The sequence below is a fragment of the Heliconius melpomene genome, chromosome 21, assembly GCF_056956725.1.
Source record: "Heliconius melpomene rosina isolate 202511_hmr_F chromosome 21, ASM5695672v1, whole genome shotgun sequence".
Classification (NCBI taxonomy): domain Eukaryota; kingdom Metazoa; phylum Arthropoda; class Insecta; order Lepidoptera; family Nymphalidae; genus Heliconius; species Heliconius melpomene.
In genome coordinates this window covers 1,925,926-1,952,861 of record NC_140409.1, presented here as the reverse complement: position 1 = coordinate 1,952,861, position 26,936 = coordinate 1,925,926, and the positions used below count along the sequence as shown (strand labels likewise).

Genomic DNA, 26,936 nt, shown 5'->3' with positions numbered 1-26,936 from the left:
TCAAAATTTATTACGAATTGTCAATCTTAGCAAAATATAAAAATAAAGTATTATTTAACTCTATTTATCTTATAGCCTTTACAAAACGAATCCTAATCATTGCATTATCATGGCAATAGAAAAACATTTTCAATATAAACTAGTTCTATCTAATAATAGAGCGCAGTAAAGTCCTCCACAGTGTGTTGTGATACAGATAGTCGTCGTGTTCCTGATTACATACTTCGGACATATAGACAGTTATATTTGTACGAAACAAAAAAAAGGAAAAGGCAATATTGTTTAAAATCAAAATATTAAACAAAAAAAAGCGTTTATAAAAGATTTAGAATTTTTTAATGAAAGTTTCTATAAAATAAATTTATTTAATCGTATCGTATTAAATTAATAAAAAAAATAATTTAATTAATAAAATAAATGTCGTTAAATATTTCAATAGTATGTGATAACGTATATAAAGTTTCCTACAAAGTTTCAAAGATATGAGTATAAACATTTGAGTAGCAGTAGTATAAAGACGTCGGCCAGTCCGTCGGCTGCAGCAGTCGCATGGAAGCAATGTGACTGGCAGTTGGGCAGCGCGCTTATATATACGGGCGGCGTCCCTTCGTCCGCAGTCTTCGGCGGATAGGCACGGCAGACGCACGCACGCCATGTCCGCCACGGTAACCCTGGGGGGCGACGTTACTTTCGAGACCACCACGGAGCCGCTCGGCAATGATGCTAATCAGACGCAGTTCGACCTTTGGGCCATGCAGGCAGCCAACGCGCTCTACCTCTACTACACTCCGCTGCTGATCTGTCTCGGCTCTCTGGGGAACCTACTCTCGGTCTTCGTCTTTTATAGCAGCAAGCTTCGTTTACAATCTACTAGCCAATACCTGTCGGCTTTGGCGATTTCCGACACGGTCTTCCTCCTCCAGTTGTTGCCTCCTTGGCTGAGCGCCGCCCAACTCACCGGTCTATTCCACACGGGGGGGTTTTGTCAAGTATTTGTTTACGTCTCTTACGTCACTTGTTGCTTGAGCGCGTGGCTGGTCGTAGCTTTTACTGTGGAACGATTCGTCGCAGTCCTCTATCCGTTGAGAAGGAATGCTATGTGCACGTTGACCAGGGCCCGTCACGTCATTATCGGTCTAACGATAACCTCCGTTGTATTGAATCTACCCGTGTTGCGCTTCGCACTCCCTACTATCGATGATTGTAATATTGACCGGGAGTATCTAGAGCACGCTGCTAGGTTCAATATGGTAGATACCGTACTGTCTTTCACCGTCCCGTTGGGGATCATCATAGTGTTGAACACATGGATCATGATAGGAGTGTGTCGTTTAGAGCGGGCGCGCCATCAGCTGATGAAGACTGAGCAGCCGCGCCTGGGGCAGCGCGCGCGGTGCACGCGGCTGTTGGGCTGTCCGCGGTCGCAGCAGAAGGTCACGAGGATGCTGTTGATAGTCTCCTCGGTGTTCGTCATCCTGAACCTCCCCGCCTACACGATAAGGATCCTGGCCTATGCGTACGATATGGTAAGTTACTAAACATAATATTTTTTACGCAAAACTTTTTCTTTGTTCATATATTATTGCTATGGCAATTCTAACAAAAGAAATATATACCTATACGTAAAAATTCATACTATTGAGAGACATTGCCGTAATATTTATTAGCGAAATGAAATCTTGCGATTTTATTATTGTTTCTGTCATGTTAAAAAATTATGCTCATGTGCATATACCTAATGTCAAAACATATGTTGCTAGGCGTTATATTTTAAATGTCCCAAGCTATATAATATTTGTTATACACATATTTTTCATAAATCCATTATAATAATAATTGTGAGTAAATTGTTTTTCTTCAACGTTTGTAATAGCATACATCATTCGCGCCTTGACACCTATGGGGGGTACGATCAAGTTACCGGTAAAAGCATTTTTAATTCACTCTACCGTAACCGTAAACGTAAAGGATCATCAAACAGACCAAATTTACTTTGAAATATGAGTTTAAAATAATATAAATAATATTATTTTTCGTCAAAAAGAAATCATGTTGTGTAAAAATTTCGGGTTTCGATAACAATGTAATTATTTAGAGACGAGTTGTTTCCTCATAAGCCGTGTTCCTGTTTAAATTAGAAATATTATACTAAAAATATCAGATAAATATTATTTTTATAATTTTGCTGGTTATCGTCGTACATAAAATTTGTTTATAATGTTTAAATTGCCCTCTAATATATATATGTATATATATATATTTTCAGTTTCCGCACGTTACATATAATGTTACTCGCACAAAAAAATACGTTTTTATTATATTACTAGTGGACCCGAACACAGCTACACCCGCTTGAACTATCCGAATATTTATTAAATATATTTATGAAATTATTTTCCGTTTTCAATAGAATTAGTAAGAAAATATAAGCCTAAATCATTAAAATAAGCTAAAAAAGAATAAGTGGAGATTTATTATTTAAAAAAAATATCTGAGTAATTGAAATGAACAAACAAAAGAAGTAAAAGTAACTAAAGGAAATTCTTAATATTACAAAAAGTTCTCAAAGTTTTCTGTGCGTGCGTACATAGATACCTACTCCAACTAAACATTTTTCTATATTAAATAACATATTTTTTGCGAGCAATATCAAATAAAATCCCAAATGATTAAAATTACGATATAGGTATAAAGTGTATAACATCGGTATAGACAACCGAACTGACATAGCAAAACGTTCTTTCAATATCAAATTATAGAAAATATAATAACAAAAACCCTTCAGGAATAAACATATATCATTGCGGACTTTTTAAAACATTATTTAAAGGACAATATTTTTGTAAAACATTGTTTTTATGGCAGGTTGAGTCGGCGCACGCCGTGTATGCGTTAAGCAAGCTCATTTTACGTGACGTTTTCTTAAAACAACAAACTTTGCAAATCGTTGCTTAGCAACGGTCGCATAGCGACTTGCATGTCAAATTAATAAGTATTTTAATATATTAGTATATATCGACAATATTACAAATATGAGAGAAAAAAGGATCCTATGTTCATCTCAAAACACTCGAGTATCTTTATGAGTATTTTATCACAATCAAATTAGCGGCTTGGCCCTGATTGCGTAAAAGACAGACAGACAGACGGAGTTATAGTTATGGATTTTTGAAATCGGCATGGCGCACTGGCAAAGACAAAGCGCGGCGTTGATTTCCGCCACTCGGCGTCTTGAAAATAGGGCCGTGCATGGGAGCGTGCGTCTCAACACAAGGTAGCCCAATAGTGTTCTATTGAACGTAGTACACTAAGCCTTGTAGGATAGGATAGACATAGTTCGCCATTTTCCGTTGAATTTTCTAAATATTGCGTGTGAATTAATACAAAAAATATCCTTGTATAGTAATATTGGATTAAGTTACCTACTCGTAACTCTGGACGGAAGTGAGCCCGCGATCGCCGCGCCGACGCTGTAGCCAGTGTCAATTAGACGCACCTCGTCGCGCAATTATGGTTATTTTTATAACACATTACGGCTACTACGTTACGTCGATTCGCCTCGGTGATTTAAAATTCTTGACACATCCAAACAAATCTACTGTTTAGTATTTAGGCAGATTTTAGTAGCGTTAAGGCCGAGGGAACCTGCACTTCTTATGTTAAGACACTTATATTTCCCACTTTCCAATATTGGAGGTATTGTGTGTTGAGAGTGGAACCCAACGCCGCGCTTTGTCTCGAAGAAATATTAAATATATCATTTCCTCGAGTAGGAACGCCTGTGCCCCTGCGCGGCGTATACTTCTCATATGCGCAGGTGCAACTTAAAAAAAAAACGCACATGAGCAGTTTAAAGAAGAATGCTATTTTCTTGTTTTCCTTGGATCTCCCGCGTACAGAAGTGTAAACATATAGAGATAAAATTAAGTAGTGTCCGACCGAAACAAGGTTTTCAGCCGAAACAGAAACCGAAACCGAAACTTTTTAATATACAGTATAATTAAATATAAAATGAAAGAGTCGATAGAGTCGGTCATTACCAATATATACCATACAGAATTATTTATAAAGAATATGTAATTTGTAATGTTATTGTGTAATTTCTTTTACTAAATAGTTAAAAGTTTTTGTGTGAAACAAATGCCAATTGCCAATTTGGCAAGTCTGTCAATTTTCTATTTTTTTTAATGGCCTGCTGTACGCAGTTGATGCATTGCTCATTGCTTCATCAGAATGCGAGTTGCAGGCATATGAAAATAATGGTCTAAGCCTGAATGCGAGTAAGACAAAGGTTGTGGTATTTGAAAGAAATGAGGAGAGGACGCAATGCAATGTCAGTGTGAATGGTGAGATAACACAACAAGAAGAACAAATGAATGAGGTGGTATATTTGACAAGTATGTTCAGAAGAGATGGAACAGGGTTAACGGAGCCTTAGCCGAATTGACGAGACGGCGAAACGTCAGCACAGCTGCGCGTTTAGCCGTACATGTAGTACAAGTACAATGCAGTGTTGGCACCGACGTTGTTACACGGCAGCGAAATGAATGGCAAAAAAGATCTATGATGGAAAAGTGAGTGGTAAGATAGTTAGAGGGAGACCTCGGGTGACCTTCGAAAACACAGTATCAAAGATACTGGAGTAGGATTCCCCGGAGGGCGTGTATGAAAAGGTTGATGACAGTGGACGAGGCGAAAGAGGTATGTAGAGACCGTAGCGTTTGACGCTCCCTTTTCTCTGACTATTCCGCTAGGGGTAAAGCGTGAAGTAAGTAAGTAAGTAAGTCAATTTTCGAGGATTCAACACTTTAGTCTTTTACAAAATTGACTTCAAACTACTATGCCACAATGACTGTTCCACAATTTTATTTCTCCAAATTTTACATAGAAAAATTTAAACCAAATATGTTAAAAACGTTTTGTCCTCCTTCAATCAATATAAAATAAGTGATATTTTAACTAATCATTTTAAGATATTGCATAGTGAAATGGTAGCTTCACGCTATATCTCGCACACAGCAGGGTAGGCAGAGGCAACCTAGTGTTAAGACACTGCGTTACACATTTTCCGCCGAATTCTGGAGGCATTGCGTGTTGAGTGGTGGAACTCAACGCTGCGCTTTTCCTCGACAGCAGAGCGGAGAAATGAAAATTTAAATTTAAATATTTCATTTATTCGAATGGGGATCGAACGCACAACCAGCCGATTACACACTCACACCTTGTGACCGTGCGCCACGACAAACACTACATGGTGAACCTCAATTTAATAAAATGTTTGTCTGTTCCATCTATTTTTGAATTCTTATAATTAAAATTTGAATGTTGTAGGATTAGAAATCTTGATAAGAGCGTATGGCTTAGTAGTGAAAGCATACAGACGGTCTACAATTGACGCGGATTCGAGTCTAACTACGTTCAACGATAAATATAAGTTTTGAATTTATATCGTGTAGCGTATCGAATAAATGGGCTCTCAAACTAATATCTGAATTTGAAATAATTTTTATTCAAAAAAGACAAAAATTAAACCACGCTCTTATCCCTATCATCTCCGAAGCTATAAAGGCCATAATATTAAAAAAAATGGTTTTGTTACTACAAGCAAATCAATTTGAAAGTATACGCAACTTTGTAAACCTCCTCACGTAAAAGTTACGTGCACTTGTTATAAATAATTTTATTTTTATAATTTGGAATTCATCAACTGAGTTATAACTCTTGGATCACAATAATTAGCAGAGTGACGCCTAACAAGTACTTAGTTTCGGTTTGGCCGAAGGCTCGGCCGTATTTTAGCCGAAACTGAAACTATGGCCGAACCTACGATTTTTGGCCGAAGCCGAACCTTCGGTCGGTCACTAAAATTAAGACACTCCGTCCTAAGCTTTCTACTTACTATGTTGATATTGTCTTTTAAGTGGACAATATATATTTGGCAATTTATTACTAACTGTATAAAAATTAAAAGAATAACAAAATAAGCAATTTCAGGTATTTTACGTATGAAGCGCTCGTTTCGTAAAGTGCATCAAAGTTGGCCGTTCAGGTGATAGATGGCGCCTATCAAAAAAACTTCATTTTCAAAAACCATCCTCAATAATACAACAATTATATTTGATTTAAATTATCAATTATCTAATACTATTTTGACAATTTTTACTTATTTTTCAAAATATTATTAATATTTTCTTTGAAATATTTAATTATTTATTTATCAAACTAATTAGATGAGTCATATAACCCCGACATTCTCAGGTCTCAGCACAACTAAATTAAACTCAAAAAAATAAACTTTGGAAAATAAAAAGTAAAATAATAGTTGAAAAATCTTTTTTTTAAAAAAAACAAGGTTCTATGCAAAAGGCATGCATATAAAAAACAGAGAATTTAAAAGAAATTTCTATAAATAGCTTTTAGTTTATTTTTAAATTTTTAGGGAATACTTGAATTGTTCCCTAGACTTGAATGATAAAGTTCAGATCAAAGGGCGCTTTACATTCGATGTCGGTAATTGCAATAACAGGGGCTTCTCGAAACCTTAAACAGAACTGTCGTCATTGGATACATCAAGTAGTATAACAAACAATACATATATTATAAACATATACATACATAAATTTGAGCATAATTATTTATTGAATTCTAGCTGAAAACGGAAATTATTTAAAACTAGCGTCTCCCCGCGGCTTCGCCCGCTTGCACTACACGATTATTCATTAATTAATTAAACAGAATTGACAGGCAATTGAATGTGTTGATGTCAAAGAATAATTTAATTTACTCGTTCAGAAACAGCTTTAAATGTTAAATTAAAGATTTATAATATTCTTTGTAAAATAGCTGTAATGATTGCCCAAATCGAATCGAATAATCCAATGGCTCAATAATGCATATAGCCCGTAGCGTCACAGTGTTAAGTACAATTTGCGTGTTTGCTAATATTAGACACAAAATCTACTCTATTTTTGTCGATATAATACTGGCAAACACCAATTGAATGGGGATCGAACCCACAACCTTCGCGTTTGAACTCAGGTGCGGTGCTACTCCGCCACGACGGCCTCCTTATAAACTTTTATATATTTAAAATTATTTCCTATGAAATACAAGCACATAAGAAAATAAGTCGAGTCATTATATTCTTTGCATATCGTTAGCTTTTTACGTAGAAAAGTGTGGGTGGCATATGAAGAAATACATCTAATTAGTATCTACCTACATACATAATACAATATTATTTTATTACATACTTTTTTGTTTTTTGCTATGTAGGCATAGAGATACAAATGTTAAAACACTATACTTTTCGACTAATCTCATAAATAAAAAAACTAAAAAATGTGTAAAAAATATTTCACTGGTCAGGCAAGACAACACGCGACGTGTGGTTTCGCCACATTTATCTTTGAAATGAATAGAAAGCGGAGAGCGGAGTGTTACAACACTCCTCTATCTTTATTAATTGTGCTGGTGGTAATTATACAAGCCAGTCGTCGCAGAGATACAAGTGTGTGACTGTAAACGCGATTGATTGTGGGTTCAATCCACACTCGAGGAAATGAAATATTTATTTAAATTTATATTTTCATTTAATCGTTATGGTGTCGCGGCAAAAGCGCGGCGTTGAGTTCCGCCACTCAACAAGCAATGCTTTCAGACTTCGAAAAGTGGGAAACGAAGTGTCTTAACACTACGTTTCCTCTGTCTACCCTGCTATGTGCGGCGTACAGCGTAAAGCTGTTTTTTTTAACTAAATATAAAAAAAAACATATAAGATTATATAGATGACTAGTGGACCCGAACGCGGCTACGCCCCCTTGAACTATACGAATATTTATTAAATATATTTATGAAATTATTTTCAGTTTTCAGTAGAGAGATGCGTTAAGCAAGGTCATTTTGGGTGACGTTTTCTAACATCAAACTTTGCAAATCGTTGCTTAGCAGCGGCGGTTGTTATGAACATGGCGGAATAAATTGCATGTCAAATTAATAAGTATTTTAATATATTGATATATATCGAAAATATTACAAATATGAGAAAAAAAGCTCTCAAGTATATCTATACGAGTATTTTAACACAATTAAATTTGCGGTTTGGCCCTGATTGCGTAAAAGACAGACATACAGACAGACAGAGTTACTTTCGAATTTATAATATAGGTATGGATAGATTATATAGTATGTCACAATAAAAACTCTATGTCGATAGATGCAACAGTGTATGACGCTTACAAAGTTATATTAACAGAAATATTCCTTCTTTGCATCTGAAGTTTGAACCCACAGTGCACGTTTGAGCAACTGTGGCACGATATGGTCGAGGCCTTGAAGTTCTGTATTTAAAAGAAAATCGATGTATTACTTAGTTACTATATTTTAAAGTTCAAGCCCTCTTAAAGTTCATAGACGTCGATTTGTTTCCCTGACATATAGTCGGTAAATTGAATAAAGTGGAGAAATTTAATGTCATTGTTGTAATAATACTATAAGAATTATGATTTTTTTTATTTAAATTTGAAATTTTAATAAAAAAAAACGAACTTAGAAAGATTTGAAGCCGCGCCCCTTAAGCTCGATATTATTTAGTGCGCACTCAACACGTACAAAAACATGTTTTAGTTCAAGCTCCACATTCATCATTATATTCAATGTTCGTATATAAAATTAAGTATTTGTTTTGACAAAAACAATAAAAATAATATACATACAAAATCACGTCAGTCCATCTTCATCATCAATTCATCAATCAAACTTAATTAAATTAATTAAATATTGAAAATCTAAAAGTCACATGAAAATAGATTTGAACTCGCGCCCCCTAACTGAAACGTTGAGACTTAACTAAGGCAAAATGTGAAAGTATGAGTCCATACAGAGCTTAACTAGCTGTAATTAAGTCTTGCGTATACGTTCGAAATCTATGCATCAAATTTAAAACAACATTTACTTAATTTAACAAAAGAAAACCACTAGCAAATACTGTTTGAACAACAAAGTAAAAAAGACCTGTATAAATCATGAAACTATTAGGCACCTACCTTTTAGAGCGTGGTCGAAAAAAACTCCTTTCCGTATACAGAATGCATACAAAAATACAAATATTTTGAAATATTTTTTTAAATAAAAAAAATATTTTTCGTATCCGTTGGATTGGATTGATTAAAAATCTGTTAGCTTTTGTTAAAAAATTGGTTTTCGGCATCAATAATTATAAAATACAGTAAAAATACGAGTGTATGTTTTAATATGTGTGAGGAATATTAGACAAAATAAGCAGAAAATATAACATATATACGACTGGAATAAAGGAATCGAAGCGGAAAACATAAAAGCTTAACGCCGTTACAGCGCAGTAGACGTCAGTCAGTGTCAGGTTCCGCGCCGCACAGTAAGTGTAGAAAAGATACTTGTCTAGTGACAATAAGATGTTAAACATTTAGGACGAATTGTGAAGGACGGAGAGATCATTAGCTTTCACTTAAAATATATGATATAAAATAAATAGAGAACAGTTAGTAGCGATCAGTTTCAATTCGGTGAAATTAATAATTTGATACACAGCAAAAGCCCGTCTCGATGTAGCGATGTATTGATTTTAGCTTTCTAGAAAATGACCATTTAAATTATACAAGGTACATAATATCATAAACAAAATTTTATAAATGTATACACAGATAAAATGTATGAAAAATTCGACTTCTATAACGGGTATTTTTTTTTAACTATTATAAAATGCAAAGGAAAATTTTTGTGACAAGTGTATCTTTTGTTGCCTACATCTAGTACGAGCCTGTTACAATTTTATAATATATTTCATTTAAAAAGTAAAATGTGATTGGAACTCAGTATCCCTCACGTACGAGGCGTTAATGCTCAAATAAATGTCGAAATAAAATAGAGTATTTTCAATTATTAGGTAACGATTTTAATTTTTTCAATTTAAAATATTCACATTATTTGTAAAATCATATTAGCATTTTTATAATATATTCATCTAAATTAATAAAAACATATTTTAATAATATAAAAAAAAAACTAATAACTACAAATATATTAATACTATAAAACCATTGAAATGAAAATAATTCACATAATAAGTCAAAAGGATTCCAGTACAAATGTCCGCCGTGTTTCATGGAAATATGCTTCAAAAACATATTCTGTTTAATTGCGATATTAAATTATTTGTTTGCGCTCGTAGAGGATTACGGGGCGTGGTTTCCCGCTCTCCGGTAGTCAGCCCCGATACGTCGGTGCGTATGCATGTGCACCCCTTGCATAATATTTTGGTAATTTACGACGAAAGTTCGCGTGGTTAATTTTATATAATGAACGAGACGGCGCGGGCGGTCTCACTCGTTATTGAAAACTTTATATTATTTGTGATAATTATCTATTTCGTTTATAGTTTTCGTATCAGGTGTTTGTTGTGGACTCAAATTCTAACAGGGTTTTTTCTAAGCGGTGTAGAGATTGCTATACACTTTCAAATCATGCTGGAGCTGCTCAAAATTATGTTTATTGTAACAATTGTTATGTTAAGTGGACTTCTGTACTTGGCTACTTTGGCGCCGAATGATGATGATGATGATGATGATGTGGATGATGACCAAGAAGTTTACTACTTTCCCGAAACCGACGAGGACAGTGACGTTACCGACCGCTGGCACGAAGGTATGCAGTTCGATGACGACAGTGACGACAATAGTTTAAGCAGAGAAGACAGTGGATATGATGACGATTACCAAGACGCCCAGTAAAGTGTTTATTTATTCATTACATTTTGTTTTTTTTATCATTTAAAAGTTTTAATTAAAAATAAAGAGTGCGAAAGTGAACAATAAAAATGTGTAATACGATTGTTTTTTTTATTGGTAATGTGTTTTTAAAGAGGCATCAATAATTAAACAAAGTGGCGCTACGAAACATGTCACGAATCAAGGTGCGTAAAGTTATTTTTTGCAGCAGAATATTTAATTTTAAACGAATATTGACAAATAATATTTATTATTTGACAATAATCAATATTATTTGTCGTACATTTTACAAAAGCGAACGGTTGATATAATTTATTTAAATCGAGATCATTTATTAGAATATCCTAAATATAATTTAAAACTGTAATCTCAAAAAATATTACGAAAGCACGACAATTATAATAAATATTTTATTACTGTGAGACATATTTTTGGCATTATTCGACAGTCGTGGGTTCAGAATATAATTTATAGCCCGGTAATTTACGCAAGGGTTTTTTATAATTATTAATAATTTTTTTATCATTCCATACCATATAATGTAAAAAATGTATCTCAAAAATTTATTCGATTTTGTAAAATTTCATAGAGACATGTTTATCATTTCAAGTACATAATTATATATTTACTAAAACTGCATTTATTCGTTCGACTACTCTCATTAATTTGACCCAGCAGTAATTCGAACCTCTCTATTATTATCACGAGTTCTCTAGAAATACGCGCTACGGAATTAATGTTTAATTATATGATCAATTGGCTTAGCTTTAACGCGAACTATAGAATTGCATTATTGACACGGTATACGCATTTTATCTCGTATTTAAATAAAAAACGGAACTAAAAGATGGATGGATGATCTTTATATTTAAATGTATTTTTATTTCCTTGATTTAGTTTTGGTTTTCTCAAAATGCATTGTTACTTTTATCCAAGGTTATCAACTACTCCAACATACTCGTATATAGAATTAAATGCTTGTAACATAAACACAAAATAAATTTAATTTTAAATACTGAACGGGGACGGTATTTAATATATATAATATTTATTTAAAGCCAATTACGAAACTAAGATTAGAAATGTTTCCATAGCAAAGTGTTTGTTTATAGAACGCCGATGAAGTTGGGGGTCGGTGGACGGCCCTGCAACAGGTGTCCTCGATGTTCTTCCACACAAACTTTGGCATCAACTTCCTCCTATACTGCCTGAGCGGCCAGAACTTCCGTCACGCTCTGATTCAAGCTATACCGTGCATGCGGAGGCGGGCCCGGCGTGCTGTTGCTGTGAGAAGAGCTGCCTCTAACCCGGCACGAGCGAATAGTATATCAAGTAAGTGATTTAAAATATTAAACATTTGTAAGCTCAAAAATAAATCATATTTATACAAATAATATATAATAGATTCAATTACTTCGATTACTTAAGCTAGCTTAGCCAATCCAATTTCTTATCGAGATATCTAATACTTCATCTCTTTGTAGTATTATACCTATGTATAGGAATTTAATCAAATCGACAGATATTTAGCAATATGCATCGTTTTCTATATTCAGTATGTAGGCGGTAAAAAGTATGTATCGGTTTCTATGATAAAAATTATTAGCTTCAGATTAAGTTGATTTTTCTTTAGATTTGATTAAATATATTATATACGAAAAATAGGTAAGAAGAAGAGAAGTGTTAGCCGGGGAATTTACAATTAACATTTAACTAATATGAACTAATAATATAATTTGATAATAATATGAGTAAAATATCAAAACAGCAGCGCCACATTTTATTCTAAAGAGTGTATAATAAGTTTTAATTTGATACATTTAAAGTATTTTGCGAAATTCAATGTATGTAACGTTATCCTTGAAATTGTAGATTAAAGCGTCTATATTAAAAGTGAAAAGACAATTCATTTGCCGCGACCATATCATTAATAACTTATATTCTATAGCGATAAACAGACAGAAATATTAAGTGTTTCAGCACAGCGTAGCACACACTACACACTACACCATTGCTTAGTGCAATTAGTCTATTAAATTGAGTACATATACGCATTAACAAACGAAAACCATAGATATAGAGGCAATGAAGGTCGACGGGACGGAGTGTGGAGAACGAAGTGGAGAACGAACGAAGTATGAACACATAAATGCAAATACTAAATACCGTTCGTATCGACATTTTCAAGTCCCTGACAGCGGTCTATAGGGAAAGTTTACACGGAAAATTCTAGATATTATATTATTTGTATGTAATCTTTAAACGCCGCTCCAGCCACATCAGTCATGGAAAAAGTTACAGCCCGTTGTATTTGGTAAAAAAAATTTTTTTTAGGGTAGGCAGTGGGACACTCCGCTCCCCGCTTTCCGCCGAATTCAATAGAGTGGCGGAACTCAAAACTTGTGCCACGAATGGCCTCAAAAAAGAGAGTATGCTTATTATTTATCACCATTTTGTGATTGTGATACGCTCTCTCGTAATATTTTAAGTTATTTACGGTACATTTTTAAAACAAAAGACCGAGTGAGTTAAAAGCTGCTGGCATATTAAATATTTTAACAGTTTCTTTGGATTTGTAGGTTCTTTGTTTTCGTAGACTATTACAAAAATCGATCGGAGCAAGTACAAAATTATTACCCAAAAATAACTTCATTGACACTATCGTAATACATTTAGGACATAACCACCTAAGACGTGCGATGGACGAAAGGTCTATCCTAATAGGGGAATTAGAAATTGGAAAGGAGGCCTAAAACTAGTAACGGGGTGTTCTCACACTCTGTTTCCTGTGTCCAAACACGTGATTTTAATAAACAAGTTTATTGCACATTTGTAGAGAAGCCTAAATACGGCCATAGCATTAGTAAATACTAGAGTACAGAAATACCTGTATAAACAGATACTAGTACTGTAAACACCGAGTGGCAAGTCAAAGAGCAATTTAATATAGACTGAAAGGGGCGAACAGTTCGATCAAATTCGAAATAGTAAGGTATAAGGATAAATTAATAACATTTTAGGAGAATATATAAGATAGATATGTAAACTGTTGATTTTACCTACAATATAATAAAAAAAACAACAATAAATAGAAAGTGTTCCGAAAGTTATTTTTATTTAAATTTTGCTTGTACACTAATATACCATTTTCAATTTTCTTTTTCTCATATACACTAGATAGTTGTGGTTCAAGAAGAAGTTAATAAAGCACACATATTTCTAAGGTTACCTTAGGTCGGGGAGATGCGCGCGTCAACTGCCAGCAATTTAAAAAAAATATATGTTGTCATTTTAAAACATTAAATGACCACCCGTACATACGTTTACATATGAATATTAAATTACATTATTCATATCGCTAGCAGAAACGCAAATTAACCTTTAACGATCATTAAACACTAGGTACATCATATTTAACAAAATATATAAAAAACAAAATAAAATCGCAAAATAAAACACAAAGAAGTAGTACGACAAAAGAGAACTTTCCGTTTTACATTGAAATTGGTATTGGTATCACAAAAAAAAATAATATACAAGAGATTTTCCAATATACTATAGTGATAATATCGTTTCATTTTCGGTGCAAAAATGTCGTGCATGTTTGTGTGCACGAGTTCCATACGGAGGACGCTGAAAATATACGCTACATAGTGAAGGGCTATTTGCAACATTTTTGTGTGCAGTTATTTTTTACCAGTATTCTGTTTAGCTTCCTGAACCTGGGAACCTAGTGTACTGTGACACTCGATTTCCATTAGGACACTTCAGTTCCTCACGTTCCGCCGCATTCTTTGCGTTTTGAGTGGCGGAACTCAACGCCGCGCTTTGCCTCGTTCATTGAAGAAGGAATTCAGGAATTTATATATTCGCTTGTTTGCACTTGCAATTGCACTTTTTATTAATTGAATATTGCAACTTAATATCCAACAAGTCGTACTTGAACAGTCTTTCATTTTTTTATAGCAAACAATAGTTGTCTTTGTTGAGAAATTACATTGATTACTTAGCAATATGAATCCATAAAAGGATTTACCTTTATCTCGGACTCTAGGAAGATTATGGATTGTAGCTTTTTGAGTGTTTGCTGTTCTAAAGCTCTATTAGAGCTTAAAATTTAAGTTTTGAAGTCCAATTGATTTATATGAATCGTTTTTACTGTACAGTGCATATTGTACAATGAATACAATTGTATATGTATTAATAAATATTATAACAACATTATTTATTGTGGGGAACGGAGTGTCTTAACACTACGTTAGTGAGAAACTGATTTGCATTATTTATATTGTAAAATTATATATAAATATCTGTTGCTTAAAAAAAAGACTAACAATTGACAATTCGCAACTAAACTTACAGATGACCAGATGAACGTACGTAACCTTTTTTATGGTTTTAGTAAGTTTATTGAAAAAGTTAAAAGATCATTCGCGGCGTTTAGTTCCACCACAAACACTTACATGCGATGCCTTCAAAATTCAGCAGAAAGTGGGGAAAGGATTGTCTTGACACTAGGTTTCCTCTGCCTACCCTGTTGCGAATTCAACATCGTGCGTCGTCGTCGTTACCAGGGCGTGAAAATAAAAATTCCTTCCTTAAGTAGGAATCAAACCCACAACTGTCGCCCTTACAGTCAGACGTACCCTTGCGCCATGCGTAGCCTCATGGATATAAAGAAGAAGAAAAAAAATTCTATCTCGTACCAATAAAGGTATTGGTTTCGTTCTAAATAATAAATGTGATCTGCTTCATACGCCAGGTAAACTAACGCTAGGATAATTGTCGTACTGCAATTGAACGAGTTATTTTTAGAAGTTCTAGAGAATTCACAATATTGTAGTTCAAAGGATTTCAAGGAAAGCTGGATATATAAATTTTCTGTATAAATTTTGTTGATATTCATGAAGAGATTCTTCAATAACATGTTGCGAGAAATTTTTAATATTCTATTCAAAGCTTTATTGTGCAATGCACTAACTACTTAGTAATATGTACGTTTCGGTTTTCGCAAAGAGAAGCTAATTGGGCATTACTAAAATCTACCTTCATCCATAAAATCTCACATTTTCCTATAGTAAAAAAATAATTATAGCCCGGCGTTCACCTTAATTCTCTTATGGTTTTATGGAAATATTCATATGAAATTGAAATGATATAACAAAAATCTTACTTAACAAGACCTTTACTTATTTTTCTGATTTTATGATAATTTTTGTACTGTAATAATTTAACAAAACTTTATAATATATTAAAAATACACTTTCTTCTAACGAACTTTCGTAGCTTTCATCGAAAAAATATCGAAATAATAACATTTAAATTTCAAATACAACCAAGGAAATTTTACATAGACATACTACGCTAGAAAACGGTCTAGGAACCCTAGACCGTCTCGTCGCAGAGGTGTAGGCACGCTAGCTGATATAATCGTCACTGGCCGAAGTCAACTTCGTCAAATGCGCACAGTTGTCTAATTATCTAGTACGGTATCACATTTTACTGAATTTAAAATGCTACTGCTACTACATACAGTATCATATAAGCCATATTCTAATTACATATATCTAAATAATTAATTGAAAATAAATAAAATTCATGGGTGTTGCACCATTTTCTTAGTTAGTTGATTGACAAGGCCCAAAAGCTCAATTTTTACTTAGTTAATTTTAAAACAATATGTAAATCAGCTTTACGCTGTATCCCGCACACTGCAGGGTAGGCAGAGGGAACCTAGTGTTAAGGCACTCAAGGCAAGGATATGAAGCTAAAAAAAACATGTAATACAAATATTAACCGTCTGAAAATCTATATGTTAAAATTATATACAAAATATGTTAAATTAATATATTCTTCCATCATTTTATCGAGTTTAACGATTATATACAAAATATGTTTAATGTATTTGTTTTGCTCATTATCAAAAATAAGCTGATCGTTTCAAATAAAGCTCTTCAAGTGTATATTGATATTTATTGAATAAAATATATACGAAAATTTTGCGTACTTATGTTGTGATAGTTGAATTTTCGTGATATAATTTAAAATTATATTAACGTCTATTATGTATTATTTTAGTAGGCATAAAATTAATAATTTCAAACTATTGGAAATTTAAAATAATTACAATGTTTCAACTTAGTATCGTTAATTAACTACGGTAAGTTTTTTAGTAGTAGCGCAGAGGCACAAAGTGTGACAGGTTGTGGGCTCGATTCTCACCCGAGGTAACGAAATATTTAATATTTTCATTTCTTATTTCTGGTGTCGAGGAAAACCGTGGAGTGGAGGTCCGCCACTCAACTCCTCCAGAATTCGGCGGAAAATGTGGAAAGCAGTGTCTTAACACTAGGTTCCCTCTGCCTACCCTGCTGGTTGCGGGATACAACCTGATAACACCACGTGGCATATCCTTAGTTTTTCAATTGAAGTAAACAAATAGGTATTGAGTGGCGGTAGCAGGCATGGAGTAAAAGAAATATAAAAATTAAAGTAAAATGAATATGATTGTGATGAATTTTTATATACTACTATTATTATTATCATAGCTTCACTTTGTATGCCGCATGTAGCAGAGTAGGCAGAAGGAACCTAGTTTACCTAGTATAAAGGCACTCCGTTCTCTACTTTCCGCCCAATTTCCTACACATTGCGTTTTATTTAACGCTTCGGAGTTTTTATATATAAAAAAACTGTATCTTATAATAACCGATCCACAAACCTTTTTACAATTCAGATGGCAAAACAATTTGCATTGCTTTGTATACGAGTACACAACAAACTAATATAAAATAAAATCAAAGTTATATTATTCAAAGGCTGAAACTTTTAAGCGTCTGTTCGTTAAAAAGTGTTAAGTTCAATATAGGATGAATCTTGGATCTAAGGAATTCGATCCCACTGATATACGACACTTAACGCATAGACTATTAAGGAACACTACTTTTTTAAATTGTTTACGTTATTACGAAGATTTTAATAGCGTAGCACGTGTAATAATACAAAAAATACTGCACTTTCACACCTTTACAGTACTTTAAAAAACATCACTTGGAACACTATTTTATGTAAACATAAAGTAATCCCCATATGATAGTGGCGATCACGGATATCAATGACGACCTTTCACGTTCGTTACGTGGCCACGTACATCTAAAAATACATGTACCATCATTTTCATAGATTATATTACTTTGAACTCTAAATGAATTAAGAATTAAAACTCGTATATACAGGCCACAATATGTTTCACTAGAAAGGGCGGCGTAAACCAAGACTGAACTTAAGGTTTGTCCGCAGCGTCATACGGCAGCAACTGCACCGACGCGACGACCGCGGTGGCGTCAGTGGTGCCGAGCAACCGACGTAGACCCAACAGCGACCACTTCATCACGCGCTGGACCTTCGACAACAGCCGGCAGTGGCGGACCCAGCCCGGACCCTCGTCCGCGCCCCACGTGACCCCAGGACCGCAGGCCATGGAGATGAGACCTATTGGCGGCATGTGACGATGTAGGCACCACCCCCAATGCGTTCATGCTGCTGTTGTCTGAGTATGAACGTTAAAAGTCCGCGCGCTAACTGATCTCTATATTTATTATGGTAGCTGGATTTTGTAGATAATATAGGTGTTTCTTGTTCATCGACGCCGTGGTTTGGCGAGCTTTATTTGTTCTTATTTTGCAGTTATTAATTGTTATATTCCATTAGATTTTAATTAGTTCCCTTGTCCAGCGACAGGGACAAGCTACATGCTGTATTTATATAGTAGAATATTATTATATTACTTTAGTAGACGTATTATGATAGCTGGGCGCTTAGGAGCCGAATTTTGTTAAAAATTATAAGTTTGCGTATTATTAGAAGATTTACATGTTGATTTTATAGTTAAAAAAAAATAAAATAAAAAAAAATGTTCGACTATAATATGAAAATGGGTGTGATTAGATTTAGCATAAAAAATATTTTACCATATATTTAAGATGTTACTGAAAAAAAAGAAAAAAAAAAATGTACGAAAACCTTCGTGATTGAATGTACTCTATTTTGTCTAAATTTATAATATTAAATTATATGCTCGTCAATTTTTAATATGTATGAAAATATTTTTATGGACTTATATGTATATTAAAACTTTCCATTCCAAAAATTATTGAAACAGGGTTGGCATATACACACTCGTATATAAAAGTATAGCATTTACTATGAATTCGTTTCATAATTATGATCTAGTCAAAATTTGTTATGGATAATGAGTTACTAATTAATATTTGAAATGTTTTAATATTATACAATGTTAGATTAAGGGACCTTTATATTAGTTGTACGTCGTATAAACGTATCGTATAATAATTTATATTATATATATATATACATATCTATTATCTTGGCGTTTTCTACACCATATTTATATATTAGGGAACAATTGGCTCAAAATCACATTATTATGTGTGCTTCGAAATTTTAGAAAATATAAAAAATCGAAACAAAAAATTGGCATATTCTTTGAAATCCTATTTAGTTTTCCCGTTAATTAATATGTTCAATTTATGCATATTTTAATATTTTTTATTAATTTTAATTAATCACAAGTTGTGCCATGGCAACTTCTTCTAAATTAAAAAAACAATATCCGGTCATTTTTTCCAATCGTACTTAGGACCCCGATTATAAAATAGTTGAAGTCAAACAAAGAAGAATATTTCTTCACATTTTGGATAACTTATCTTACTACTACGATACTTATACTTCTGGTACTATATTTTTAAGATTATTGATTTACGCCATGTATGTGACACAGTTAGGTTTTAATACAGATAAAGGTCAAAGGGTTATTGAAATCTAAAATTTATATACTGACTTTTAATTTGTCAATTAAATTCTTCTATTATCATTAATATTAACAACGTCGTATCCTAATATTTAATGATATAGTCATTAATAATAATATTTATTAATAATAGACGTCCACGGCTTATTATTTATTTTCGAAATGATTTGACTCAATGATTATCAATCAACCTTTAAAAATTTACAAACCGTAAAGTTTCTTAATTATTTTTTTTATGCACATGATCTGCAAACCATTGACGTCGCGTAACACCAAAAATACGACATAATCAATATTTCCAGGACTTAAGGGAAGTATAGCGAGGCACTTTCTGGAAGAAAGAAAAAAATAAAACACTAGCCACATCGCACCGGGATATGAACAGGGTTTCTTCGAGCCGTTTGAACAGGTGAGTTAAAATTTAGCATGAAACATTATTATAATATAAACTTTCTTATACACAAACAAATTTAAATAACGGTACGTAGATACGATGCCCGATTACGCCTCCAAGGGCTGTCGGCTTATTGAATTTTCAATATTCTGAGAACTCGAATTTCCAACGTCTCAGTACATAGGGACAGCGACAAAGCAATTACCAACCCCAAAGACGTGAGTTGTAAAGTGACAAGGAACGTGGCACTCCGGTTAAACTCTGTTATATAACAACTCTGTTTATAATCATTTATTTTGATAGATTTAATTTAAATTTAATGAAAATTTGCTTTATTGCCATATTTTCATAATACAAGTTCAAATAATGATACTATAACGGCAGGTTCAATCGCCAGGCAAATGAAGGTTCCGCGACTGATGTAGTGGCAGTGTGGCACAACATCAAAAAGGCTATTTCCTACGGAGATGAGGAGGCAATAAAAATATTATGTAGCCAATTAACAGCACCTAGATCAACATAATCAACTTGGTATTACCATAGACTCCAAATTACAGTAGGGACCCCAGAAGTAGACCCGAGAATTTTTTATATCACGATTTAAGAAAATTGTGAAAAGACCAAATTAATGATTTTATAAATGATAACACACCTTGTGAATGAAATGCTCGCTCCAGTCTGTTTAAAAGATATCATTGTCATACATAATTAATTATGTACTGTACAAAATTGATTTAAATAAAAAAGTGCCGCTGAGTTTCTTGCGCCGGTTCTCCTCAGGTCACTAACTTTAGTGAACTGGTGATAAATTATTTGACGTTCAAAAAATTAAGCTTGTAACTTCTTATGAATAACAATAATAATAATAATTTGTATTTGTCCATTTCACATTTTAAAAAGAAAAAAAACAGTTTTAATAACCAATTAAGACCAAAAGAAGGCCCGGAAGATAGAAGCCTGCGGCGCCTAACAACCCATTAAAAAAATTAAGGAAGGAGAGATACCGCCACTTTAGAAGCGAATAACTAACAAAGTATCATAATCAAAAAACTTTCTTAGACACCTCTATATCACTTAGATAAAACACACTAATATAATATACAGTACCCATAGTCTCCGAGCAAAATGACTGTGACATACGGCGGACGCACGGACGGACGGACGGACAGACATGACGAAATAATAAGGGTTCCCTTTATCTACGGAACCCTAAAAATTAATAATCTGCCTATTTCAATATCCATTAAAATTATTTAAGATTCGGACGCAGGTTATTTACGGTACGTTTCTCTAGTGTTGCTGTCAGTAATAGAAATGAATATTTCCGCTTGTTTTGATTTATATTATTTGCATCACATTTGTGATACTTTTCAAAAAAGGGTACATTTCTAATTATAATATTTTTTTATATTTTTAATATTATTTTCGATTTCTTAACTCTTTAACTCATAACTTAAAACAAAAAAATATATATATCTCATATAAATATAATTTTCATTATAATTTCTATGAATATATTTTTCATTACATTCTTGCCTTGCCATGCCATTTCCCGGCTGCGGTCAAGTTTTTTTCTTCTTTATTTCACTAAATTATTGAGAGTAGCGATCCTTTGACTGTGGAGTCATTTAAAAAACTTATCTCAAAGCCACCACTGAGAATACGCTAGAAACTTATGATTCACTAGAAATTTATTGAGCGAAGCGAGCGGAGTGCTCTACTGGAGACTTTTTACACTATTTGTCACCAATAGTCTCCCAAACGGGTTGACCGATTGAGATGCAAATTTGCAAACATATAGATGGTTTCTAAAAATTCAAAAAATAATTTCTCGCTTCGCTCAACATGTGAACACTACCGGGATTTTGGGAGCGCAACGAGTCAAAATTGGGGTCCGGTTCGCGCCCCTAGTATTTTACTCCCAATTACTCCAAAATCAAGCACGGTATAAAGAAAGAACTCAGTGTCAATACAATATATTTTCCGCGTAGTCATTTGGAAATAATAAAAATCTAACCAACCAACGAGTGAAAATCGAATCCACCATCATCGCATTTAGTTGTCCGACTGTATAACGGCCCTGTTCATTGTTTTCGTTAACTTAATGCAAATATTTAAAAAAAAAAAATTATCTCCTTCAGTTGTCTAAAGAAACTTCAAATCGATATAAAAACAGATTTATGATCTAAAAGCGTACAATCAATCGCCTTTTGATAGACGAGGTCCAATCACGTGTACAATATATCACCGCTTTCGTATTAAAGAGAATCAATTAATATTTAAAATTTTGAGATAATGAACAATAAATAGAAACGGTTAAACAATTTGTTATTTAATTTGTTTTTTTTTTTCGAAATAATATTTATTTGTTTAGCCGTCCCATTTCCCGTTGCTACGATACTTTAAGTTGCTAATACGTAGAAACAGGTAGTAATTTATTATGTTGTATCCCGCGCATAGGAAGTTAGGCAAACACCGCCTAGTGTTAAGACACTCCGTTCCCATTAAAACATTTCGGTTCCTAATTTTCCGCCGAATTCTGAAGGCAAAACGTTCTGCCTCATTTCCAGAGAGAGAGAAATATTAAATATTTATATTGAGAAAATGTTACATATTTCACTTTCTCGAATGGGAATCGAACCCACAACCTTTCGCGTTTACAGTCGCACGTTTGTGCCCTACGCCCAATTATGCATCCATAAAAAAATATATAGTATATATTTTCATTTGTCCGCCCTGGTGTCGAGGCAAAGCGCGGCGTTGAGCGTTGTCGCGTTAATCAATATTAAATTAAATTACAACTTTAAAATTTTAACCTTTTTACACATTTTACATAATTAAATTAGTACTGGTTATTTACAAAAGTAAATCGCGCGACAAGCTTTTATGATCATATAGATTGTGTATAATGAGGTTATGTGTTGATAGTTAACATTTAAAAGAAACATTTTATTTTCTCCTTTTTAAATCGTTTAAATTTGCTTTTAATTTATTTTGAAGTAAAAAGTTTAAAAAAACACGACTTTTGTTTCTGATCTACTTAATAATACTACGTAAGAACATATAAATATAGGACACAAACCAATAGATATCAACGAGCATATCACGTCTAGGTACAATAGCAAAATATTACACTTAGTTATAAGTAGACAAAAATAGTTAAGTATAGCCGATTTTTTTATTTAGATATTAGACGGTTTTGGGTTATTTTTAAAATTTCTCCAAGCGTAAAAATATTCTAAATTAAATTTAAAATTATTTGATAAGTACTATGTTAGAGAGTAAGTTAGTTTCTTGCCGCGGTATGATTATGAATCTTCTTAGAGTAGAGTGGATTGTATAAATAAGGCGTAAAAAGTATTGCTGTGTGTTTTGCTTTACAAAATTTTGCAATAGATAAATTTTTCGTTAATGCTGATTTTTTGAAATTATTATTAGGAATTAGTTATTAAATTTCCTAGGATTATGAATAGCGTCCTCCAAAACAGAACACTACGCTTTATGAAGTAGTGTAACACCTCAATACATACTATTATTCAGTTACAGTATGCATATATTTACTTTACTAGTATATTTTATAGAGTAGGATTTAGAGTTTATAAATACCATATTGTAAATATAGGGAAAAGAAAATTAAAGCTCAAGATGGTTGTATTTATAAGCATGTATATTTAGGCACATAACATTGTTATTACGCGTTAGGCTTCATTATTCATGTCATTTTTAGGGTTCCGTAGCCGTCTGTCCGTCCGTATATCACAGCCATATTATTTCGAAACTATTAGGACTACACAATTGTAACTTGTTGTATTCTGTATATTTATTATAAGCTCATATATATTCAACTATCATATAAAGATCTGTAACACGGGTTTTAACTGAGTTGTTATTATTATTTAAATGAACGATAAGTTATCCAAATATATCAAACGGTCTGTGAAGTAATACTTGTTAAACAGAAGTATATAATACAAAAATACAGACTAAATATTATTTTTTAAATAAATTAATTTAAACTAGGAATTAATATTGATGCCCGTCCTGTACGTTTTTATTAAAATTCAAAAGTATATTTTACTATATTATGATATTCTTCAACATATGCTATGACTATATCGGTTTAAGCTTGTCGGGACTATATGAATAACATATTTTAGTATAACTTCGTGGCTTATAAGGCCCAAAAATTGTAGGTGTATGTAAATTATATGTATATCGTATGGGTGTAGAGCGAGAGGCAAGACTGGACATAACATCAGTCTGGTTGGAGGCTGTGACACAAACGTGAAAGGATTATTATGTATAGATACATTCAATACATTCGTCTTGTAGCTTAATTGATATCTGTGACCTGTATTTATTGTGCATGCATTGTAATATAAGAAAATGTTTTAGGATGTTTGTTGTGTTTTAGGAGTATTTATCCTGAATATTAAATAATCGAATATTGTGGCTCAAATATTTGAAATAACGTGTAAATTGTTCATAATTTGTATTTTTATGTACCCTGCATAAAGACTCGTCAATTAACCAAAGAATTATTCTTTACATGTAATATCATAAAAACAAATAGGATTCAATTTAATTCTATTTTTATATATTCTGTCAGATTTATAATTTTTTCAATTAGTCTAAATGATGCTGGACGTCAATAAAACAGTTAACGACAGCTAACATGGTGTATAAGAGTTTGTGTGGGAACGAACCCACAACCGTCACGTTACACTCCCATGCACTCCCATGTACCCCCATGTACCGCTGCGCCACGACTGACAGACATCTTTGAAAGCGACTGTATGTCATAAATAAGAGACCCTTTATATAAGAGGTTAGACGTTATAGGAATTAAGCTTAAATATCTTAAATTGTTTAAACGTCTTTGAAGTTTAAATGAAAATATTTATAATATTTGATGGCTTTCATGAATGTGCACATAAGCAGTCACACCTGTAGCACTCAAAATTAATATCCCAAATAACGACAGAAACAATAACGCAGAAAACGGCAACGTCTAAGCTTGGTAACACTATCGTAGTCCTTAAAACGCGTCTAAATCAAATGCTAGAAAGAACTGCCTAAGGCGGGAATAGAACTCGGGACCTCGCTTCAAAGTATGACAAATGGCTGTGTTTACTAACTATGCGCTGAAACCTAAAATAAAGCGATATGGGCCAGATATTCGATAGAATTAAAATAAAGGCAAACTAAATATCTAGTTTATAGTGCATAAAAAGGGTCTCTTATTAATGAATTTCGTATTTAATAATTTTTATTTCTTCTACTTTACCATTCTGAATTTCAGTTAAAATTTAGGATGATTATAATAAGATAACCAATGAAGTAGCGGTAGACATGTTTAATGGAATTTTAATTATTTAAAATAAAAACATTATACGATGCTATAATTTTCTATATGGACAACAATATAATATATATTATACAATTAAATAATTATAAAATATTTAAATTAGATTCTAATATTATGACAATATTCAAACGTAGTCAAGCTTTTTGCATTACAATAAGAAAGCTTTGCGATAGTAGATTAGTTGAAAAGTAGTCAAAATTAAATACTCTTTAGAAATAATAAATAAAAAATAAAGATAATAAATACAAAAAAAAAATAATTTAATGAGCTTATGGCTTATTTTATTCCTACCTACCTACAATATTATATTAGTCGAGAGTTATAATGTGAGTTGTTAAATTTATTGACTTGAAAATTGGTTAATTGATTTTAGTTAAGTTTGCAATTTATGTACTAAGAAAGGGAAACAACCGGTATAACACAAACAACATTGTTTGTTTTATACCGGTTCTTTCCCTGTGTTGAACACATTGTAGAGAGTCAGAAGCTTCCACGACTTGTGAACCTCGCACCCGCCAGATGGAATGTGCGTTTTTCAATTAAGATTTTTATTAACATTAAGAGAGCAGAGAGCAGATCCTTCCAAATCTTTCAAATTCTGGACTTTTCTATCACCTGTGAAGGACTACAGTTAAAACTTGGTTGCTAATTCAGATAGTTGTGTGATTCGAAGTCGTGACTGCTTCCCAAATTAACTTTGAAAATGTAATCGTCTAAGGTATATTCCATAATATTGTTCTCTTGTGTAGTGAAACGACAAATAAAAAAATGTAAAAGCAAAAGTTTATTTATTTAACAAATCCCTTTATTTCGCCATACTACGAATATTACTCTAAATTACACATGTACAATTTTGAAATTATATTGCAAAGTAAATTACTTTCAATCATTAAGATTTTTAAACGAGGGAGGTTCCTGATATACAACATTTATTTTAATTTCAAAAGGATTATATAATATAGGTGTAAAGGAGTATCCTATTATTTCAACTTTGTTCCAAAATAAAAATACCTACGTAAAAGCACACACTTTATTTACATCAAAAAATATTTTATACATCAAAAAATATATTTTCGTCACACAATTGGATCGACAACACAAAACGCTGTACGCGTTAAATATATAGATATATGAAATTCAGCGAATCCTCTCTGAAAAGGAAGATTTGCACAAATGCAGACAGACACATCTCAGCCATATATATGGCAGCCCATAAGACATATATTGATGCAACTAAATAAAGATAGGGGAAGTGAGAAATAAACAGAAGAGTTTGAGGGTAGGTAGGGTAAGTAGGTAGTCCCATATTTGTATCATGCAGGTAATACAATCATACGCCCACCGCATCACACTACAACACATAGAAGGCACACAGACATGACAATCGTATATATGTATAATAGAATATTTTCAGCATCGAAGAGGAAGATGACAATGAACGTGTCATTAAGGGTATTATTATTAAAAATTAATGGGAAATTCTGTTATCCGACCACGTGTCGATACTACCGGTGATTGATATATGAAATAATGAAAGCTTAGAAAACATATTAATTGAAATATCGAACAAACGTTAAGTGA

At 32.9% G+C, this 26,936-nt stretch overlaps 2 protein-coding genes across 5 annotated transcripts in view; one reads left to right on the top strand and one right to left on the bottom strand.

Moving 5' to 3' along the window:
• The window catches only part of fry (microtubule binding protein furry), a 108,324-nt gene that overhangs the window by 54,281 nt on the left and 27,107 nt on the right, over nt 1-26,936 (bottom strand). The gene's annotated exons all lie outside the window — the stretch shown is intronic.
• Nucleotides 559-20,418, top strand: LOC146526795 (somatostatin receptor type 4-like). The gene is made up of 3 exons (XM_085206587.1): nt 559-1,526; nt 11,876-12,095; nt 18,063-20,418. The coding sequence occupies exons 1-3, from the start codon at nt 654-656 to the stop codon at nt 18,269-18,271; spliced, it is 1,302 nt and encodes a 433-aa protein (XP_085062713.1). The 5' UTR covers nt 559-653; the 3' UTR covers nt 18,272-20,418.